Source organism: Malus sylvestris, chromosome 15 (assembly GCF_916048215.2).
Source record: "Malus sylvestris chromosome 15, drMalSylv7.2, whole genome shotgun sequence".
Lineage (NCBI taxonomy): Eukaryota > Viridiplantae > Streptophyta > Magnoliopsida > Rosales > Rosaceae > Malus > Malus sylvestris.
In genome coordinates, this window is record NC_062274.1 from 32,751,237 (window position 1) to 32,773,398 (window position 22,162).

Consider the following 22,162-nt stretch of genomic DNA (forward strand, 5'->3'; position numbering starts at 1 on the left):
TGTGATACATTGTGTTGTAGTTGTGAAGACATTGAAGTGTAATTGGATGGGGGATGAACTAATATTTTTATGTGGGCACGGTTGTTTTAGAAAGTTTCAGTGCCACACCAGTGTTGGAAATTGTGCTACACAAACTGTGACATATATTGAATGTATATGAATATTTGTGACAGCTAATGAACATTTATGACAATAACACTTGAGTCACTTAAAAAGCTTGACATTACGATATACTTAAAATAGTGCGCATAATGTACATAACAACGAGTCGTAAATTTATAAGAAGGCAAACTTGACCCTAAGGATCCTTTTAGTGGCTTGTTTGAGTCACTTTTACGTACTCATACTCCTTGTAATCATCACTGTTTCCTACGATGTCTTCCACGTGCGACGACAAAATGAAGTCCCAATCATATCCCTATGGTTACGATGGAGATACGAATGAAATTTCTTAAACTCATCAAAGAAACTGGAGTCACACTCTTGTTAAAGCTGGTTTGTCACCCATAAAGTGATTGACGTAGGACGTACATCTTCCTCCTCATTTAGAACTAGTGCATCATATTTATGCTTTGGGCTATGTATTTGGCATTTGTACTTGGCCGATTTGTACAACGCTTTGTACAACTTTTGTTGTAACCCAACCAAGATGGACTCCTGTTCGTTGCATTTTTTATGCCACACAATGACAGACCGTGAGCAATTTTCGAATTTGATATTCACTTGTACAATTTGATCGGTCGGATCATCGAAATCAGCAACATTCCTAAGGTTGCCATGGTTGTCGACGAAGTAAATGTTGGGACCTTTATTGTCCTTGGCTTGTGTTTAAAGGAGATCAGTTTAGATGTCATTAAATTATTTACACCAACAAAAATCTGGATGGACATGACAGATATATAATGGTCTGTTGTAGGTATATTGGTGCGAATTTTACTTAACACACAAATTAAACCCTCTTGTATCAATTGTAGTAAAGAATGTAAGTAGGGATCGTTCTGGACCGGGGATTAGGAGGGCTTGCTAATAACCTCTAAACTGACTTAAAAACATAAAATTAAGTTTAAAACACCAAACTAGACTCAAAAGATGCAATACAAACTAAAAAGACTCAAAACTAGTTTAAAAGACTCAAAACAGCTTAAAACAATGAATTAGACTCTAAACTGACTCTAGGGATGGTTTTGGACGAAATTAGGTTCTAACTTGACTCAAGACACTTAAAAACACAAATCAAAATAGATTTTGACTAATAAAACATTTTAAAGTAAAGGGGGATTTGATTTTGACGAATTTGAAAACAAAACAAACAGATTGTAAACTAAAACAGATTTTGGACGAATTTGGGTAAACTATGGATGATGGGCTAGCTAGAGGGTTCTTCTCCACACATGACACACTTGCACATAAACCAATTTTCAGTTGTTCTTTCGATAAATCATGAAACTCAACACCCCAGGTTAATTAAGTCTGCTTAAATTAACCTTCAAGTTCTCCTTAAGTTATTGAATTGGATGGGAAAGTGCATACAACAATTCAAGCATTCTTCAAAAGTCTTTTTCGTGAACAGCACAATAAAGATACAATCAAAGATCATTAAGTATTATGAAAACTATAAGTATTGACGAGGCATTCGTTACTATGATGAGCATGAAACTCCTGCCAAGAATTCATTTAACGCGATCGTTTATAAGCGACCTCCACTACTTGTGAATATAAGTTTGTAACTATTAGGTGAAACTCCCTTATACTCTAGCATCATATTCATGCATGCAAACTAAGTGTGCACTCTTAATAAACATACACGAATAAGTTATGAATCAAGCAGTTAAACAAATTGAATTCACAACTTATGAAATCACAACTGAAGGTAATCAATTCATATTGCAAGTATGTTCATGGCTTTGAATTCCCCCTAGCTAAGGGGGGTTTAGTTCCTCATACTCACAAAGCAAAGATAAACAAATTTAGACATTGAAAACAAAAGAATGAAAACACCTAAAAATGCTCCAACAATCCAACTTGAATGGCAAACACGTCCAAGGGTCCTCATTCTTCTCTTTGTTGCGGCACAAGGTGTGGTTTGATGGATGCATATGGATATATGGAAGGGAATGGCTGAATGTGTTTAGGTTGGATGAAGGTCACGGCAATGGCTGAATGTGTTTAGGTTGGATGAAGGTCACGGCAAGGAAAGGGAAATGAAGGTGCATGGAATGGTGTTTTTGTTGTGGGAATGTGTAGAATGGTTAAGAACAAAAGACTTTGCCTTGCGGCAGAATGTGTCTTCCTCCCTTCTCCCTAAATTGTCCCCCTGAATGTGTCTTGCAAGTGTCAAGAACACACCTTTCGAAGGTGTTGTAAATTGTTCTTGAAAAGTTCAAAACAGTTGGCTCTTCTACTTGAATGCTTGATTCCGTATTAGTAACTATGTTTTACAATCGTTGTAAAAGTGTGGCTAATAAGAAGTAGAAGATTAATGAGAGAAGAGAAAGTGCTTCACATTTGGAACGTGAATCAAATGTAGATCTCTGCGAAAGCAGTTAGTACTTACTTCCTCATATGAACTACCAAAGAAAATGGAAAAACAAAGATTGTCTTTACATTCCAATTGAATAAAGGAACTTAATTCCGTATGAGAAATGGATAAATGTTTTGTTCGACAAAACATTGTTCTTTATTAATGAATGATTAGATTATTGTAATCTAATTGATTATCTCTATAGTAGAGATGATATGGTAGTGTTAACTGTTTAGAATATAACGATGCTTAAAACCCAAAAGGTTGCAAGGTGGTGACTAATCCCAACTGAGTTGTGATACCTCTAAAACATAAATTACGAGTTGGTCATAGATGGATGCTTTGGATCGTTAGATCCGGATCCAATGCCTTCTTGTTAAAATTGTATAGAGGCAAAATGTTTGAATCTTTATTCTTTTGGAAAGGAAGAAAGAATCACAAAGTTATTGAGGTTAATTCACTTAGATGTTAGTGGCACTTGTCCACAACATAATAATACTCATGTTGTATGACATTCACCGAAGATCACTCTCGGTTGGACTATAGTTTATTTTTGAATAAACACAAGTCCGAATACTTTGCAAAAGGTTTCAAAGAATTCAAGAAATGTAAGTTGATGAGTAAGATGTCTAAAGTATTTATCTCCTTAGATTTGATCCAAGGAAAGATAACACTTTAGAACAGTTTCCTTGAAAAATATCAAGGAAGGAAGTATCATAAGATAATGGATTTCTCTATTGAGAAAAAGAACGAAGTCAAATAAGATTTAGTTCGTTGGATGTTATCAATTACCCATATATAGGATATATATATATATACTTCTAAGACAATATGATTGTCAATTAGAAGATCTTCCAAAGTTTTCATGACTCCATAGAATGTAGTTGGAAAGAAAGACAAATCTTAATCATGTTAAGATTAGGGGTTGTGTGCTAATAAGCAATATTTGTTTGAGAATTATCTTGTGGATATCCTTAAATTAACCTTTGGATATCACTTCTATAAACCAACTAACAAATATTGTTTGTTGGGTAATTCATCGTAATCCTACACTAGGATTTGCCTAAGATAGAGCAAATGAACGAGGGATAGAACTCAAAGAATGGGTTCTTTGAGAAACAAGATAGTGATCAACAAATATAACAACCTAGTTCCTATACCACAAGCTTCAAGGTAGTCAAGAAAGATTTATAAACCGTCTCAGTTGAATGGTTTGAACTTTATGACTATGTCATAGAGTTGCACCTCTTAATTCGAAAGAAATAAGAATGAAAAATCCTTATGACTACATTGAGTGTATATACGCCATATACTCAAGGAAATGGTAAAGTACCATTTAACCTGAAATAATGAAACCTTTATAGCTAAATGGTAGCTTAAGGTGACTACGATCAAAGAGAATGGTTGACTTTGAAGAAACCATCTTTGACGTAGTCTTAGTTTCAATTAATTCGAAGATTGCTAGCGACAACTAAATGGTGATTCAATGTTTTGACATAATATGGGTTTCCGAAACCATTATTAAGATAGTCTTAATAATATATGTCTAAAACTATGAATCACAAGACATATAAGTTGTAGAGATCCACCATCATGAATCTTAGCAAGCTAGTGGGAGCTATAAGCGTCTTATGAGAGAAAAGATCAAATCGTTTGATTTCTCATAAAGATGTAAATGAATCTTTTGTTTACTAGGTTTACAAAAGATTAGTGGGAGTTAATCATATTCCTAAATTTGAATATATATATATATATATATATATATATATATATATATATATATATATATACAAATATATGATATATTAATTTTGGAAATGAAAAAGAATACTTCTTCGTTAAAGTTATGACTTTAAACATTCTATAACGATAGAATGTATATGGGAGACATAGTCTATAAACATGGGATGTAAATCTATAATGATAGATTTCAGGATATAATTGGATTATATCGAGCCCTAATGATAGACAAAAGATGCTAGGAAGTTTCTCATATGATGATAAACTTCAATCAGAAGAACAACTCTAGTAAGACTAGGAGGTAGCTCTTCTCAAAGGGAATGTACCCTTTGACTCCCAAAGAAATAATGCGTAAATAGAATCCTTTATGCATACGCAGAAAGGTGATTCATGTATTTCATATTGTATGAAAAACGTTGATATGAGTTATACCTAGAACGGTACAAGACGATATCAGTGCAAGCCCAGGATCATAACCATGGCAACTGTCAAGTGAGTCCTTAAGTATTTAAGAAATACTAAAGGATAGATTCCTCAAAGAATGAGGAAGAATTAGAGTAAAGTAATGGAAGTGTAAATGTTTTAGATTATGAATCTAATCCATCATTGGATATTTCTTCATTATGAATGAAGAGATAATCAGGTATCTCTTTATTATGACTAAAGAGATATTTGGATGGAAACATTAAAAGTAATGACTTTAGTGTGTTCCATTATGAATGAAAAATATATTGCCATATAGAAGCTTACAACAATGTTGTTTGGATGGGAAAGTTCATTTATGAACTCTCTATTCGGTTCTAACCAGAAAGTGTCTCTAGTGTACCGACACTACGACACTAATGGGGCGATAGCTCAAGCCAGGGAATCAAGGTCTTACAAGATCCGAACTCCAATGAGAGACTTAACCACATGATTGAGAATCATGTATAATGGTGACGTCGTTGTTCTCAAGGTTGCTTCTATGGATAACATATAGATATCCATTGTCTAGGCCTACTACTTAGCCATTTTTGAAATGACTAAAGAAGAGGTATCATCACTGATGACCAATCTGATTGGCTCTAGTGCAAGTGGGAGATTGTTGGAAATGTGCCCTAAAACCAATCATATGATGATACTTTACGGACATTTCACATGTTAAACTAATCTAGTTTAATATCAAGGGCAAAGATTATTGTTTTAAGCCGTCTCATATAAATGTTATATGCTTAAACGATAAGTCCAAGGAATATGTAATTAGGAGAATGTAATTTAAACAAGTTAGATTTATGAGACAAATCTCTTTCGTATACATATCCTAAACGTTCCTGATCATAGGATTGCCAATTGGGCATTGACAGTCCGTTAATATCAGTACGTGTTGTGTCTTCTCTCAGGGAGAGTGACTGGTCTCGAGTCATTGGTGTGATTGACACCAAGACAAGCATGTAGGTGCTCAATAGAGAATGAGTCCACTGAACACGATCAACGATGAGTTCTCATACTCATGTCACATGAGAACTCATAGTTGAGATAATGCAAAGTAGTCCTTTGACCTGAGGCATCATAGTTGTCTTGTGGTTAGGTCCTTGATCTTTGACTATGTCAAAGTCACCCCATCAGAGGGTGTCCACGGCATAGTTGGGGTTAAGCCACTTAACCATGGAGGCAAGTGAATGCGCAACAAGGGATCTCTAACCTTCAAACCGTTTGAGGGAGAATACTCTATGATATGATTAAGAATCTCTGGCCAGAGTATGAATGAGATTTAGGAAGTCGTTCCAAATCACATTCAAGGTAATCATATAAGTAAATGAATCACATTGGATAGTAGACATGAATAAACTATCAAACCAAACAATGTGGTCAAGAGTATTGTATTAGAGAAAAACCGTACTGCATTGTAATCTTAAACTGAATAGGTTCTCCACCTCTTCTGATTAGCTTGGGAAACCATGACATACTGCTAGGTGTCACTCATGGTTTGTGGAAGCCCTAAACGTGTATAATCACTAAAGGGAGAATTGAAAGTAAGTTTCAATTCACAATCGATTTGAAAGAGTTCTAATCGCCCACTGCCTCACTAAAAGGAACCTAATGGATCGTACACCGTGTAAGGTAGAGATTGAAGAAACAACGGAGATGAGTAAGGATAATTAAATGGTTTAATTATTTATGGCAAGGATTAATTAATATGATTAATTAATCAAACGAATAAAGTTCGTTAAAGACCTCGGGTTAGTTTTGGGCCTCAAGGCCCAATGGGCTTCGAACGTCAAGCCCATTGACTTAAGTTGTTTGACAACTTAATGACTAATAATTCACAAAGGCCCAAATAGCCCAATAAAACCCTATGGCCGGCCATATTGATAAAGGAGTGGGTTTTGGACTTATTACAAGTTTGCCACTCCAATGAATGTAGGTATAAATATGACTTTATAGCCAAAATTCATTTAGGGTTTCTTTTGGGAGAAAAAGATGAGAACAAAAGCTCTCTTTGCTCTCTAAGAGGCCGGCCACCCTAGAGGAATATAGCTAGCAATCTTACTTCCTCTAGGTCACTCATTTCTTCATCAATCTTTCCTTGGTGTGGAGACTTAGAGGTTCTCAACTTTGAGAACTTGGAGAAACCAATTCTTCCATCCAAATCCATGGAGCTAAGAAGCAAGGAATGAAGGCCCTATCTCTTGGGTGATTATCCTTTGCTTATGCAAAGAGGAATCAACAAAGGTATAAATTTCTCAACTCACTTTATTTTGAGTTGAGTCTTGGTTCACCTAACTACTAGGCTTTAAATTTCATGGGTAATGTTTTGTTTTGAGTGCATACAAGCATGATTCCGCCTTTAATTTGTTAATTGCATGCTATAGATGTTGCTCAAATGAACATGTTTTTCACAAAATTTCCTTCAGTAATGAGTGGATGTGTTGGGTGAAATGAGTGTGCTAAAATGATTATTTATAGGGAAAGGATGATGCACAAACTTCAAATTTCGTCCATTCATTTTGCTCCAAGCATATGCTATCCATTCCATGCCAAAAAATGCTCCAAAATGCACTTTTTTGCCACATTAACCCTTTGGACCTACAAACACACCAAAATAGCTTAAAATACTAAAATAACTACGAACTAACAACATAAATGCCAAGAAACAAGCTAACTAAGTCGCATAAATATGCTCCTATCAAATTCCCCCACACTTAGCTTTTGCTAGTCCTCGAGCAAAACAAAACCTAGACCTTCCAACAATTGCCTCAGGGATTTTTAATGAAACATGACGTGTTAAAAATCATCATTCCTTTGGTCATCCTTACACTTAAGCACATACTTAATCACAGTCACCACTTACTAGTTCACAATTAACCAATTAAAACGATGTTTTGAATGTAGTAACATGCCTTAGAGAATTTGCTCAATTCCTTACAAGATACTCTCTATTTTCACACACATTTTCTGACTACACACCCTCTACTAGTATATGTGAGAAAATTGATGTAAACACGAAAGATTAGGACTCACATATGTTATAACAAAGAAAGCAATTTTCTGGAGTTATTAAGCATGTTTAGATATGATCTCATGAATGGAATGCTACTACTTAGATGCGAGAAGCAGTGACACCATATGCTCATACCAATTCTGAACTCCACAAATTGAAACACACAACACTCAAGATTGAAGTCAAGGGTTGTAACAGGGCTTGGGGGTAATGACTAACAAAGAAAGGATAGGGATAACAAACGTTCTTAAAGCAATAGCAAGTAAAGCAATGAAATAGACACTTGGAAATCACTTTAGAATGCAGAATCAACTTTTAATTACAAAGGGAAGATTTATGCAACACTTAGGGCCGAATTCAATGTTTTGAACCCTTTCCTTAACAAAAAACACTTTAGAGCTCTTTTTCATACTTTTTTTTTTCAATTCTTTTTTTTTTCTTTTCTACCCATGCCTTATTAAGGACTTTGGCACACACACACACACAAGAATCACTTCCCCCACACTTGCTTTTTGCAATACATTGATAAAAAAGGAGTTCATTTTAAGTCATGCTTTACTATGCTTCAAGAACAAGGGTATGGATGGTCCTAACACTAGGCTAGGTAAGGATAGTGTGGGTTAACAAAGAACATAGGCTTAACAAGGCTCAACGGGGTTAAACTTAAACACATAATGAAATAGGGGCACAACAATTTGGCTTTGCTGGTCACTACACAACTTCATCTTGAATATGTGTTATGCAAATCAATAGCATGCTTTGAATGAAATAGGCATGAGTTCTAGCATTTGGAACTAAATGATGAAACGCCTTCTAAGTAGCAACCAAGCAAAGAATAATGAGATCATGCAACGACGTTAGAAAACAATGATGTACAGATTATTAACTCTCCAAATAAACGTTTAGGCTCAAGTCTCACAAGGTTGTAGCGTTCATTTGAGTTCCTTCTTTCAAGCATGTTACAAAAACTGATTTTTCCTTTATGATTGCATGTGAATTCATAAATTATAACCACAACCAAGCATACATCAAAGAGTAAATCAAATTTTCATCCATGTTGATAACTCTCTTTAACAGTCATGTAATTAAAAACTAAATCCTCATCATTGTGTTGGAAGGTACCCTAAGACACAAACAAACACACAAAAACAACTCTTTTTGGGTTTTTCAAAACAATTTTTCAAATTTTTATGAGATTTTCGGATTTTTATGTCAAAACACACTAAAACACTCCAAAACAGCATAAAACACTTAAAAATAGCAAGGAACAACACTAGAAGTAATGGGTGATAAACTCCCACAAATTTCATGCAAAACAACTTGGTTACCCTCCCCACACTTAAATCGAACATTGTCCTCAAGGTTTCAAGCATAAACTCACACAAACACAAGCAAACAATCAAACAAACAACGAATAAACATGACAAGTATGGCAAAGTAAAAACCAGACAGAGTAGAGTTTAAGAACGCAAATCTGGTTTTGGAGATAGATGATCTTGTTGTCTTTCCACAGCTTTGATCTCAAACTGGTTCGGAATTCTGAGCGAGAGTTCTTTCGTTTCAAATCAGACTCCTTCTACTGGGTTGATTTGATTGTGCAATCTGCATTATTCTCTGCTTGTTTCTTCTGCACGGCAGGCAGGCACGAGGTAGAGGTGATGGTCTGTTTCTTTCTTCAATCTTTCCATGTGCCTATCTCTTGCTTTCTTTCTCCTTGTCCCTAGCTGAGGATGAATTAGCACATTGTCTCCACATGCTTCGAGGTATCATTTTCACTTCCCTTATCTGTTCCCCAGGCAGATGTGGTAGACGAAGAGGAAGCATAAGATGTTGAAGATGAGTACTCGAGAGCAGGGCTAGGTAAGCAATCAGGAAGGGGTTCCAGGCAGTCGATTCCAGATCGGAAGATTGATACCAAGTGCTGGCTGATTGCTCTCTTTCTCCTTGTCCCGCAGATGAAAACAACGACAAAGAGAAGGACAGGGAGATAGCATGATATGAGATATTCTTGCTTTTAACCTTCATGATATGAAATACTTTTGCTTTGGATGAGTTGTTTGCAAAGGTACCCCAAGGAATAAGGAACACTGAGTGACTCGAGAGGCTTCGTTGGGAAGACATTCTCGGAGATGACGGAAGGTTATGTATGTCTACTTTGCTATGGAGGGTGAAGGTCGACATTTATAGGAAATAATAACCGGTACTATTCTTTCACTCTTGTCGGCAATCGTTTGATGATTGAACAGTAAACTTCACGTGTTTTCTACTTCACCAGAAATCTTTGACAGATTACCCGTAATTTCCGCAAGGCTGAGTGTGTATGTGACAGATGCTGACACGTCTGGATAAAGCTGATGCCTCTTCGATATCTGGAATCGGCGCTTCGACAAACTGCCCGTGATTTCCGCAAAGCTGAGTGTGTATGTGACAGGCGCTGACACGTCTGGAAAAGCAGATGCCTATCCGATTTATGAGCTTGCCTCTTCGAGTTCTAAGCTCCGTCGAGTGCAGAGGTTGCATGTGACAAGTGCGGACAAATCTGGAAAATAAGATTGACCCGTGGTTTCTGAGCAAGCCCAGCTTTTGAGAAAGCTAGCGCCTCTTCAATTTTTGAATTGGCCTCTTCGATTTCTGAGCTCGCCTATTCGATATCTGAAATCCCGTCGAGTGCTGATTTTTATAGAGGTATGCAGTACGTTTCAAAGCACACTTGAATTTCTACTTGTAGTGGTAGGTGAATGTGTTGGGTGGATGTAGTGGTAGGTGAATGTGTTGGGTGCTTGTAATGAGTGGATGTGTTGGGTGGTTGTAATGAGTGGATGTGTTGGGTGAAATGAGTGGATGTAGTGGTAGGTGAATGGATGTGTTGGGTGAAATGAGTGGATGTAGTGGTAGGTGAATGTGTTGGGTGGTTGTAATGAGTGGATGTGTTGGGTGAAATGAGTGTGCTAAAATGGTTATTTATAGGGAGAGGATGATGCACAGACTTCAAATTTCGTCCATTCCTTTTGCTCCAAGCATATGCTATCCATTCCATGCCTAAAAAATACTCCAAAATGGTCCAAAATGGACTTCTTTGCCACATTAACCCTTTGGACCTACAAACACACGAAAATAGCTTAAAATACTAAAATAACTACGAACTAACAATATAAATGCCAAGAAACAAACTAACTAAGACGCATAAATATGCTCCTATCATATATTTAGTTCGTATACAGTTTACAACCAATTGGTTCAAAATTCTATCCAAATTTGTAACCTTTTTTATAACTACATTAAGGGTGTGTTGTGGTTGCTAGGAATTATTCAGTTTGTATAGTCACATTTAATGGGGTGGTTTTGGTTTTGTGTGGGTTTATGAGCAGTTATGAATATTTATGTCCGCTCCGTTGTATTCTTGTCAGTTAGGTCTTTCCAAAAGCACAAAATAGATATTTAAAGGGATCATTGATACAAAATATGAAAAATACACAGAAACATATCACCACTCCCATAGGCAATGCTAAACACATTGTTTGAACATTTGAGAGCCAAAAAAACATGTTGTCATCTAACCCCCACACCCAATGTTAAGGACATTGTACATACATTTGTGCTCCAAGAAATGTACTTATCCCACCACCATATCTATTCTTACAGGCATTCTAGAATGAGTTGAGAACCAAAAAACATGTACAAATCCCACGCACGGAAACTTAATTTAGTGAATTGTTATCAAATCCAAGGACCTTGGGTATGGTTACATTATGAATGGGTTGATCATTGGGTAGCACATGGTATAAAACTTAAAAGAATTAACCCCTTCGTGCACAACAAGTTTTCCTCAAGGGGTGTGATATCCACACACCCCATTTTACTTTTCACACATCTTTTTAATTTTCGACCGTTAGATCGGAATGAATATAGAAGATCAACGGACATAAATTATCCAGGGGTGTGTGGGAAGTAATATGGGGCGTGTGGATAGCACATCCCTTTCCTCAATTCCACTTCCTCCTTAGTGGGGGTGCATGCTTTGGATTTCTCTATTGGTTGAGTTTGTTCAAGTATTTCAAATGGTGGAGGGAGGCAATAATCTCTGTTGCCTATGTTTTTAATTATTGGTTTGCCTTTTCAATAGTTCTTAACTCACGACGAATATGTTCCATTTCCCCAACCAACTGAACTTGTTTTCTCTTGTAAAAGAAAAGAGAGTGCTTTAAGTGATGTATACCTGAAAACAGAAGGTTATAATGAAGTCTACCACCTCTAGGCCCTGAGTGTGGCTGCTTGTTGCCAGACTTTGGTTCTTTGCCAGGGGTGTATTCACAATAATTGGTTTTTGAGATTTGGATTTGGGTGTAGGACAAACATATGTGGGAGTAGGAGAATAAAATAGGACTGGATTGGTTTTGGGAGGTGGAGTATTAATGATGATTGGAGGAGGAGTTATGACTATTGGTGTATAAAAGAGGATTCCGCGAGGAGTTTTTGGTGTTGGTGTATTCAATAGGGTTGGAGGAGACGACTTGGGTGGTATTTCCATGATTGAATGAAGTTACTGATCCATCACAGATGTAAGGAGAGTTGGAAATTAAAGAGAGGGAATTAAAGATGTAAGGAGAGATGGGAGATGGGAGTTAATGAATTCTGTTGACAGTAATTAAGGGGGATTTAGGTGAAAACTTGAGATTAAAATCCTCTTTTTGCTGCCTTCTACAAAGACCGAAGGATTTGGAGGGAAAAGGTTCCCCCAAAATTTGTATTTCCCTCCACTGCAACTGTCGCCTCAATTATCCACATGGTGTGCTCAGATAATGCCACGTGGAAATATGTTAGGAATATTTAATTTTAGTAATAAAAAATAATAATAAAAATTAAAAATATTAGAAATCCAAAAATATTATGAAGACGATTAGGATCACATTCTCTATGTCATGGTCATAGGGCGAAAGATTGTCGTCTCTATTAATTTTGTCATTTTCATTCCTCGGATACGTTCTAACTTCCTCTATAGTCATCATCGCAGGTAATGTGGTCATGGTAAACTATGGTAATCTTGTCAAAGCAGTTACTACTTTCCCACGACTTTGGTAAACTATTTAAAAGTACAGAGACTTGTATTTCATTAGAAACAGGATGATAAACATTAGAAAGATCTCTTGCCATAATCTTGATCTTGGTAATATGGTCCACCATGGTATCATTCTCAGACATATGTCTCGTTGTACTTCTCAAAATGTAATTGAATATAAGTTTGAAATTGGGACTGTACTTGTCTTCAAGAATATCCATGATCTTCTTTACAGTCATGTACTCCTCATAAAGAGAAATCAAATCATCTTTCATATGGTTCAGAATTGTGGCATGAGCCATCTCATTATCCTTTTTCCCATACTATATAAGCTCGAGTAAACGAGCGTCTCATCTTGAATTATATACAAAGTTTTCTCATGAGTAAGAAGATAAGTAATCTTTCTCTTTCATATACGATGATTAACATTATTGAATCTCTCAGTTTTGATTGACTCAAACTTATTAGCCATTTCACAAATTAAAATAAAGCTCATAACTACAAATATTAATTTATGCCACAGCCAATAATAAAAATAAAAATAACTCAGAAAAAATACTGCTACTTGATAAACTTGATCAAAAGCAGTAATAATAACAAACATACAAATCAACTTTCAAGAACCTTTTTCCAAATATTTAATAATTTGGATTAGTGGTTGACTGAGACTTGGTTGTGATTTATGGATAGTGAAGATTTGCGGAAAAGCGAATCTATTGCACCATTTAGAGCTTGGAATGAGTGGCAAGTTTAATTGGTTTTAAATTCAAATATATTATCTTCTCTCAAACCAATTGAATTGTTTTTTTATTCATGTTGTGATGATCACGCTCCAAGAATCCCAGTTTGTCTTTGTTGCAGATCACGTTCGTAAACAAACAAAATACATGCGTACGATGCCGTGATACGTGATAGTGCCGAAGCCGCCTTCTTCCTTATGTGATACCACACAAGGGAGTGCTCGACATCACTTTAAGAAATCACAGGATGACATAGGATTGAGCTCTAATATCGTTGGACTATTAATAACTATGAGGTAGAGCCTGGAAAATGGCACATCAAAGAGAAGAGAAAATACATTAAATGATTTGTTTAGAGGAAATAATTCTCTTTTTATAGACTTCATCATACTTTTTCTAGATAACTTTGAATAAGCATTGTGAAAGACCTAATACACTTATTTTTTTTTTTTTTTTGTTTTACAAACAATATATTTACACCAAAAGGAGCAAACTTGTAGTACGTCTACCATCACTTCCCCTTGCATGTTGGCCGACCAGGTCTCTAGTTTTGTACTAATTCCCTATTTGGTTTTAGTTGTCATACAGCTTAAAATCTATGGGATCTTTATGGACCAAACACATTTGGGCCACGAAAATCGAAACTAATATAAAGCCCAATACGAAACATTTTCATATGGTTAATTAACCAATTAATTAGTCTTGACCAAGCTCAATTAAAATACTTAATTGATTATCCATCTCATCGATATTTCTTTGCATTCATCTATACTTGGTGTTCGATCCATTAAATTTCAATTAGCGGCGCAGTATGTTTTTAAGAATGGTGCAAGGAACAACTTGAAAGGAGTAAAAGTGGTGGCAAAGTTTCCAGAATGCAGGTGTGGTCGTCAGTGTTAGAATCATGCATGTAATAGGTCATCTCGAAGAGAATGGTGCAAGGAACGATACTCACGACTTTGTTTGATATCTAGGGGTATTTTTGGCCAAAATCCTTCATTTACTTTCTCAAAACAGCATTTAAGTTTTTAAGAATGTTGTGGGAACTTTGTTTACTATTTTATTTATTTCCTATTTAATTGTTAATCGATAACACGTTAAAATTTTTCACCTCTTGAACTCCATATATAGAATGATTAGTGTTTGTTTTCCAAAGAGCCAAGACTCGTATGACGACTTGTCATGTCTGCAGCCTGGTCTCCGTTCAACAAATTCAACAATTATAAACAGCCAATTGTCTCTCAATAATTAGGTGATAAAGTAACTGGTACGGATCTCTCTCTTGCTTCACCAGAAGCATTGAACCAAATTGTTACACCAGCAGCAGCACAGCCTCCAGCCGCCAGCAGCAGCACAGTCAACTGGGAAACAGCTAAGAAGCTTGTGAGTGGTTAGCTTCACTCAATCTTCCAGAAACCCTGCCATGCCTTCCTGATTCCTCCTCAAAGGTACTTCTATCCTTCCCCTTGTTCTCCTTTCAGCTGTATTTCTTCTTATTTTTATTATTTGCAGACGTGGGTTTTGCTTGTTTTTCATTTTTGTTTGGTTGCTGGGAAAATTTGACGGGATCGTGGGGAATGGAAGTGACGAAAGTTTGAACTTTTAAACATTTAATTGGGACCTGAGAAAAGGAATAAACTTTTTCCCGGAATGAAGATTGAACAGCAATTTCCCCCATTTTTGATGTATTGGTTTGAATTGTTTTGTGGATTGAGCTGAATCTGTGTTTCTTTCGATTTTCGAGTAGTTTCTACCTTGCGTGATAGGAAGTAGTAATGTTTCTCCTACTGGTTGCAATATATGAATGATTGTTGAGAAGGGAACAGCCGAGCCAACAACATGAATGATTGAATCTCTTACATTGTGCACTTTAAAGTTTAAACTTCCAAAGGAAGTACGAAATTCATTGTAATAATTAAAATTTGCTCCTTCAGAAATAGACTGCTGCAGGAAATAATTGAATTGAGGCTTTGTACTCAAATATAGACCATGGCTCCCAAAAAACTTAAGCACATATTGTTTTCCATTAAGTTGTTTATTATCGCAGTTTCATTTTCCTGACTGAACTATACTTTGGTAGGATGGCAACGTAGGCTTGCCTCGAATTTGTTATTGTTGCAGTTCCTACTATTTATAGCTCACTGAAGGATTTTTGTCCCTTTTTGCAGATATGGAATTGATTCACGCGCTCCTTGATCACCACCATGCATTTCATTGCATCCATCACTAGCAAGAATGGTGTTGTTGAAAATGGAGTTGGTCCTTGCAGTTTTGGTGTTGGCTTGCTTACAGTCTTTTGTACTGCCTGATTCACAAGGTACGGTTCTGAGGTTATGCTACATTTAATTCATTCGGACAGCGTCTGGGATATGCTAATCACAACAATCTTCCCATTCTTTCAGTTACATATCATAAGAAACAAGATAAAGGCTAAGAAGTCTAGTTTTGTTTAATGCTATATGTCCTATTCAGACATTGGTGTCCTCTCTGCACCTCTTTCTTTCTCTCTTCTCTCGCTCTTTCTAGGATATTGTAGAAAGAACGTTGAACCAGGGGGTTAGTGGACTGTCTTTAGGTTTTTGTATGGTAGAATATGTTTACTGTCTTTTACTTTCCCTTGTTGTATCTATTCCTTTTCTAGTATTTATGTAACGTTGTAGTGGATTTTTGTTGGTGAATTTGTCCGATTAGATGATGAATATTGGCATTTTCGGTTTCAGGAGATGCACTGTTTTCATTAAGGACTTCTTTGAATAGTTCACCCAATCAGCTCAAGGACTGGAACCCGAACCAAGTCAATCCATGCACTTGGTCCAATGTGAATTGCGACCCTAACTATAATGTCATTTCTGTGTAAGACATCCTTTGGTTATTGTGATGTTTTGTTGTCAACAGATCACTTCACAATACGAAATTCCTCATTGCCTAGATTAATGTTTTTTTTTTCTTTTTACCTGTCTATGCTTAGGTTGGTCTTTTTCATTTTGCAGAATATTGTCAAATATTGGATTTTCTGGCATCTTGTCTCCTAAATTAGGAGCCCTGAAAAATCTTCAAACACTGTAAGGAGAATACTAGTTCTGTTTATCATAATTTCTATGCACTCGATTGTCTGGAGTCATTTCTGAAACTAGCATTGTCACCACAGATACTGGATTCTCAGTATCTGTTGTTTGATATTGACTTGTAAGATATCTGATGTATTATATTTTGTGATCAACTATAATATTTTCTTCTAAGAATGTGGAAAACGCAATTTAGGGTAACTGAAGAATAATGTCATGCATCATTCCGATGCATTGACAGCGTCCTGGGTTGTGTAGTTGAGTTATTGAAGTCAATTTATTTGTTTTTAGCTTAGACTCCAAATCCCATGCTTTACGAGTAAGGAATTGTTAAGATAGTACGGTTAGACTTGTTTGTAGAGTATGACAATGTCAACTTTTCTGTGATTGCAAATTCAACTCACTTAAGCATTTTACGGATTAATTCAGGATTAAACAAACCTTGTTCCAACTTCTAGCTAATTTGGTTAGCTTCATGTGTCTACACTTGTTATTTTCTGTTTGACCGCTTGCTAAGACATTTAACTTTATTAATTGAAGCTTGCAAATGAGGTACCTCGCAAATTGTTAGATTATTGAAAATCATGAGTTTGAAGTCCTGCAATTGCAACCTCCCTTGTAAGTTGAATCCCACATGTTGGGATATGATAGTGGAGGGAGACCTACATGTGGGAAGAACTGTTAGAATATAAAAGAAGTGGTGGCTCTCATCCTAACAACGTGCTTTGCTGAATTGTGGTACACGAATATTCTTATGAAGAAAACAAGTGATATTGTTTTTTATTTTGTTTTTGGATTTCTATTGATTACCATAAGATGTAACAGGCAGGACAAACAGAAAGGCAATGCGAATTTCATATGCCCACGATTCTAATATGTATAAGGTGCATTCATCTTGCAGTTCATTACAAGGAAATGGCATAACTGGCGAAATACCAAAAGAGTTTGGAAATCTGACAAGTTTGTCCACCTTGAATTTAGAAAACAATAATTTAACTGGTGAAATACCAGCCTCACTTGGCAATCTGAAAAGTCTTCAATTCTTGTAAGTTGTTTTGTCCACATTGTTTAATGTTTTCACTAATATCTAATGACTCTGCATTATCCTTACTTTTATCTGACAGTGCATTCTTGACGATGTAAACAGGACTTTGAATAACAATAATCTGAGTGGTACTATCCCAGAGTCACTTTCAAGTCTTTCAAACTTGATTAGTCTGTACGTTATCTTTTCTTGTACAATGCACATGTGATATGAGAAATCAAGATTTGTCCATTCTTTATACTAGACGAATTAATTTGGCTCTCCAGCTTTTAAAATTCTGAACATTATCCGTGTAAAAGTTGTATACTTGGGGCTCATTTCTTCAGTATTTGATGGCATACTTAAAACTTTGTTTGCAGTCAGCTTGTCTCCAATGCTCTCACTGGAAAAATACCTGAGCAGTTGTTTAGTGTCCCAAAATACAAGTATGAACACAAGACTGCATGCCATTCCCTCTCTCTCTCTCTCTCTCTCTCTCTCTCTCTCTCTCTCTCTCTCTCTCTCTCTCTCTCTCTCTCTCTACGCATCCACATATTCAGAATATGTTTTTCAGCATGAATCTTGAGTTGACCCGTGTTGCTTGTTTCAGTTTTACAGGAAACCACCTAGACTGTGGTGTGAATCTCCCTCACCATTGTGCACCTGATACTGCTGGTTCAGGTTAATGGGTCAAACAACATCTAAAATTGAACCGTTCTATTTACCCTCTCTTTTTATAAGCTTACACGATTGGGTTTCCCCACTCTTGACAGGCGCTAAAAGTAAGCCGAAGCTTGGAATCATAGTTGGAGTTGTTGGGGGGCTTATCATTTTATTATTACTTGGAGGTTTACTGTACTTCACCTGCAAGCGTAGACACAAAGGCTCCAAGCGTGAAGTTTTTGTGGATGTTGCAGGTACGCATTGCTTTCTAGTTGTAGAACTGATTAACAACTCCATTATCTGACCAATCAATGGGACCTTGATTTTAGCTTTGACCAATCATGCTAAAGTGATTCAACCATAATCTTATAATGGCTCAGTGAGATTTCCTTTCTGTCAACCAAATTCGGATTATTATTGAATTGGTCTATCGCTGACTGAAGTTACATAAGGGGTTCCTCTTTAGGATAAATATTTACATATTCATGGTATGTCATGTCATTGCACTTATGTAAGGTTGAGAGCGGTGGGGGTGACCAACATCTTGTAGTTTCATAAAAGAAAATATTGTTTATTGGCCAGTCAATGTTAAAAATTTTGAGTTCTCTAAAACAAATTTGGAGGGCTAGACTTTATGAATAGTGACATTTTGGTTGGGAGGCTAGATTTGACCTCTGGCCCTTGCCGTTACCATTAGAAATGCTCTAATAGGCAGTGACGTTTGGGCCCTTTGTGTCACTGGGTGTCCCACAAGCATTAGGGAATCATCATCATTGTAACATGATTTAAGGAAACAGATAAAAAATGCTAGATCAACTGCTAGTCTGAAAGTTGTACACGCTGTAAATTATCGAAATAATGGATGCAAAAGGGACCCCTGAATAAGTTAAACAAATTTTTAAGTGGAAATCATTAATATGGGAATGTGATGAAAACTTGATTTTGATATAAATCAAATCATGAAACGTTAATCATTACAAGACAGATTGTGTTTTCTCCATTTGACTGCACAAGTCACTCAATGATGCAAGAAAAAAAAAACCTGAAGTATCTGTGAACAAATTGATTGGATCCGTAAGGTACTCATGACAGGGTATGGCACACGTCATCTAAAGCTGTGTATTTTAGATTTTGTTGTCAATGCACTTTTTATTGTCACCAATTTCGGTCTATAGGGCCTGGGTGAGCCCTGCCATGCATAATTGAGCTCATTTGGGGTTTTTTTTTAATTGAAAACCACCAGGTGAAGTTGACCGAAGGATTGCATTTGGCCAGTTAAAAAGATTTTTGTGGAGGGAATTGCAGCTAGCAACAGACAACTTCAGTGAGAAAAATGTTCTAGGACAGGGAGGTTTTGGAAAAGTCTATAAAGGAGTGCTATCTGATAACACAAAAGTTGCTGTTAAGCGTCTCACTGATTGTGAAAGTCCTGGGGGGGATGCAGCCTTCCAGCGTGAAGTTGAAATGATAAGTGTAGCTGTTCACAGGAATCTATTAAAACTGATTGGATTTTGCACGACTCCAACAGAACGCCTTCTAGTGTATCCCTTTATGCAGAATTTAAGTGTTGCCTATCGGTTACGAGAGATTAAACCTGGTGAGCCTGTTTTAGATTGGCCTACAAGAAAGCAGGTGGCATTAGGCACAGCCCGTGGGCTAGAGTACCTACATGAACATTGTAACCCTAAGATTATTCATCGAGATGTTAAGGCTGCTAATGTATTACTTGATGAAGATTTTGAAGCAGTTGTTGGTGACTTTGGCTTGGCAAAGTTGGTGGATGTTAGAAAGACTAATGTGACAACTCAAGTTCGTGGCACAATGGGTCACATAGCTCCTGAATATTTGTCCACTGGGAAGTCATCAGAAAGGACAGATGTGTTTGGCTATGGGATTATGCTTTTGGAACTTGTAACAGGACAACGGGCAATTGATTTTTCACGCTTGGAAGAAGAAGATGATGTTTTGTTGCTTGACCATGTAAGATAAACTCTTTCTGTATTTGGGTCGTTCTTTCTCTTCCCCACTCCCCCTCTCCCGAACTCCTGTATTTATATAAACTTGTTTTGTTCCTTGACCATGGAAGATAAATTTATTTTTGCGCATGTTAAGATAACTCAAGGAAGTGGCATGTTTTTAAATTTTTACTCGTAATAATTGTTTCATTGGCATTGGGAGCTTAGCATGCTCACAGATGATATGAAGTTGTAGGGTCAAAGACTGTTTCCAATTCTATGAAGCTAGGGTATGGAATTTTGTTCATAACTTATGCTCAACATGAAATGATATCACGCTTAAGGAAGAAAATGTGGCTTTTTTTTCTTTCACTGAGTGCAGATTTTTGCCTGAGTTTGGACTCACTGTGCTAACCTTCTCTGCTTATCTGCTCCTGAAGGTCAAAAAGCTGGAAAGGGAAAAGAGACTGGATGCTATTGTAGACAGCAATTTGAATGATAGTTTCAACATCCAAGAGGTAGAAATGATGATCAAAGTTGCACTTCTTTGTACTCAAGGATCCCCTGAAGACCGCCCATTAATGTCGGAGGTGGTACGGATGCTCGAAGGGGAGGGTCTGGCTGAGCGCTGGGAAGAATGGCAGAATGTAGAAGTTACTCGCAGGCAAGAGTATGAAAGACTACAAAGGAGATTTGACTGGGGAGAAGATTCTGTTTATAATCAGGATGCTATTGAATTATCCGGTGGACGTTGAGGTAATCAGAAATTATATACTCATTTCCTCTTACTCTGTCAGCATGTAATTTGGTAGTTTAGCTCGGTTAAACCCTCAATGAAGCATATCTGTATTTAAGAGATCAAACTCAGCTTAAGATCTGTAAATACATGTTTAATTTGAAATTGATGTCTAATCAGACGACTTTGCAAAACGTCTTGCAATAATGCAGATGCTCAACTTCAACAACGAAGGTCTTGTGCAACCATGAGAAGTTTGAGGTTGCATGAAAGGAAGTGTTGCTCATGGTTCCAATTTTTCCTTCACATGTGGTTCTTCTACCATCATCTCTTTCTTCTCATTCATTTGACTAGCGTTTGAGATTTTATACGGGTACAGACGTCTTTACTCTCGGAAGTCTGGTTGAATGATGTTGATATGTGGTACCAACCCCTTTGTGCAAAGCGGTTCACAGGTTTCATGTACAGAGAGTTTAAATTGTTAAATCTGTGACCTCAACCACTCTCGCTCTATCTCATTACTACAATTTAATCGAAGAAATATAAAGTTTGGTTAATATGCAATTATAATCTTGCCCAAATGTACCAATACACAAGTTGTTTATGATAAAAAGGAGTAGAGAATTTCTATATATTGTTTTTTTTTCTGAGGAATAATTCCAGGATAGGCCTGCCTCGACCATGGCCTTCACGTGGCTCCACCAATGCTTGAATTTTGCAAAAAATAAAAATAAATAAAAAAGGACCAATGCTTGAAACCAGCAATCTTGACTCAATTTATTGGACCATTTTACTCCATATTCTCTTTTATAAGTTATGGGATTCCAGAAGGAAAAATAAATTATAATTTATGGGAAAGTTAGATCAATGACACCAGAACTACATGCCTTGTTATAATTTTTTCACTTGCAAAAAAATTGTGTCAATGTAAAACCACATTTAGAATTTTATTGCAAGGTGTCACTTGCAACAAAATTTCGTCTATTTTTCTAGTCTCAAATGTTGTGTGTGAATTGAACTTGACCTTTGTCGAAGGGTCATCTGGAAGAAAAAATAGATGAAGTTCCTCGTTGTTGGCACGTTACAACAACATTTAGTTGGGTGAGATTGTTTAAAATTATCCTCAGCTTTTATGATACCTAATCTGAAGACATTTCCTTCTTGATTTTGGGTGAAACATT

At 36.5% G+C, this 22,162-nt stretch overlaps 1 protein-coding gene across 1 annotated transcript; it reads left to right on the forward strand.

The window, feature by feature from the left end:
* Window positions 1–14,681: 14,681 nt before the first annotated feature.
* LOC126603137 (probable LRR receptor-like serine/threonine-protein kinase At5g10290) lies at window positions 14,682–21,545 on the forward strand. Its single transcript, XM_050269879.1, has 12 exons — window positions 14,682–14,986; window positions 15,707–15,855; window positions 16,259–16,391; window positions 16,529–16,600; window positions 17,505–17,648; window positions 17,751–17,822; window positions 18,008–18,073; window positions 18,238–18,308; window positions 18,401–18,544; window positions 19,534–20,270; window positions 20,686–21,001; window positions 21,194–21,545. The coding sequence occupies exons 2-11, from the start codon at window positions 15,774–15,776 to the stop codon at window positions 20,998–21,000; spliced, it is 1,836 nt and encodes a 611-aa protein (XP_050125836.1). The 5' UTR covers window positions 14,682–14,986; window positions 15,707–15,773; the 3' UTR covers window position 21,001; window positions 21,194–21,545.
* Window positions 21,546–22,162: the final 617 nt, after the last annotated feature.

Coding starts and splice junctions, on each gene's coding strand:
- LOC126603137 (XM_050269879.1), top strand. CDS start 15,774: ATGGTGTTGTTGAAAATGGAGTTGGTCCTTGCAGTTTTGGTGTTGGCT. Junction 18,074..18,237: donor TTTAGTGTCCCAAAATACAA/GTATGAACACAA, acceptor TGCTTGTTTCAG/TTTTACAGGAAACCACCTAG. Junction 18,309..18,400: donor ACCTGATACTGCTGGTTCAG/GTTAATGGGTCA, acceptor CACTCTTGACAG/GCGCTAAAAGTAAGCCGAAG.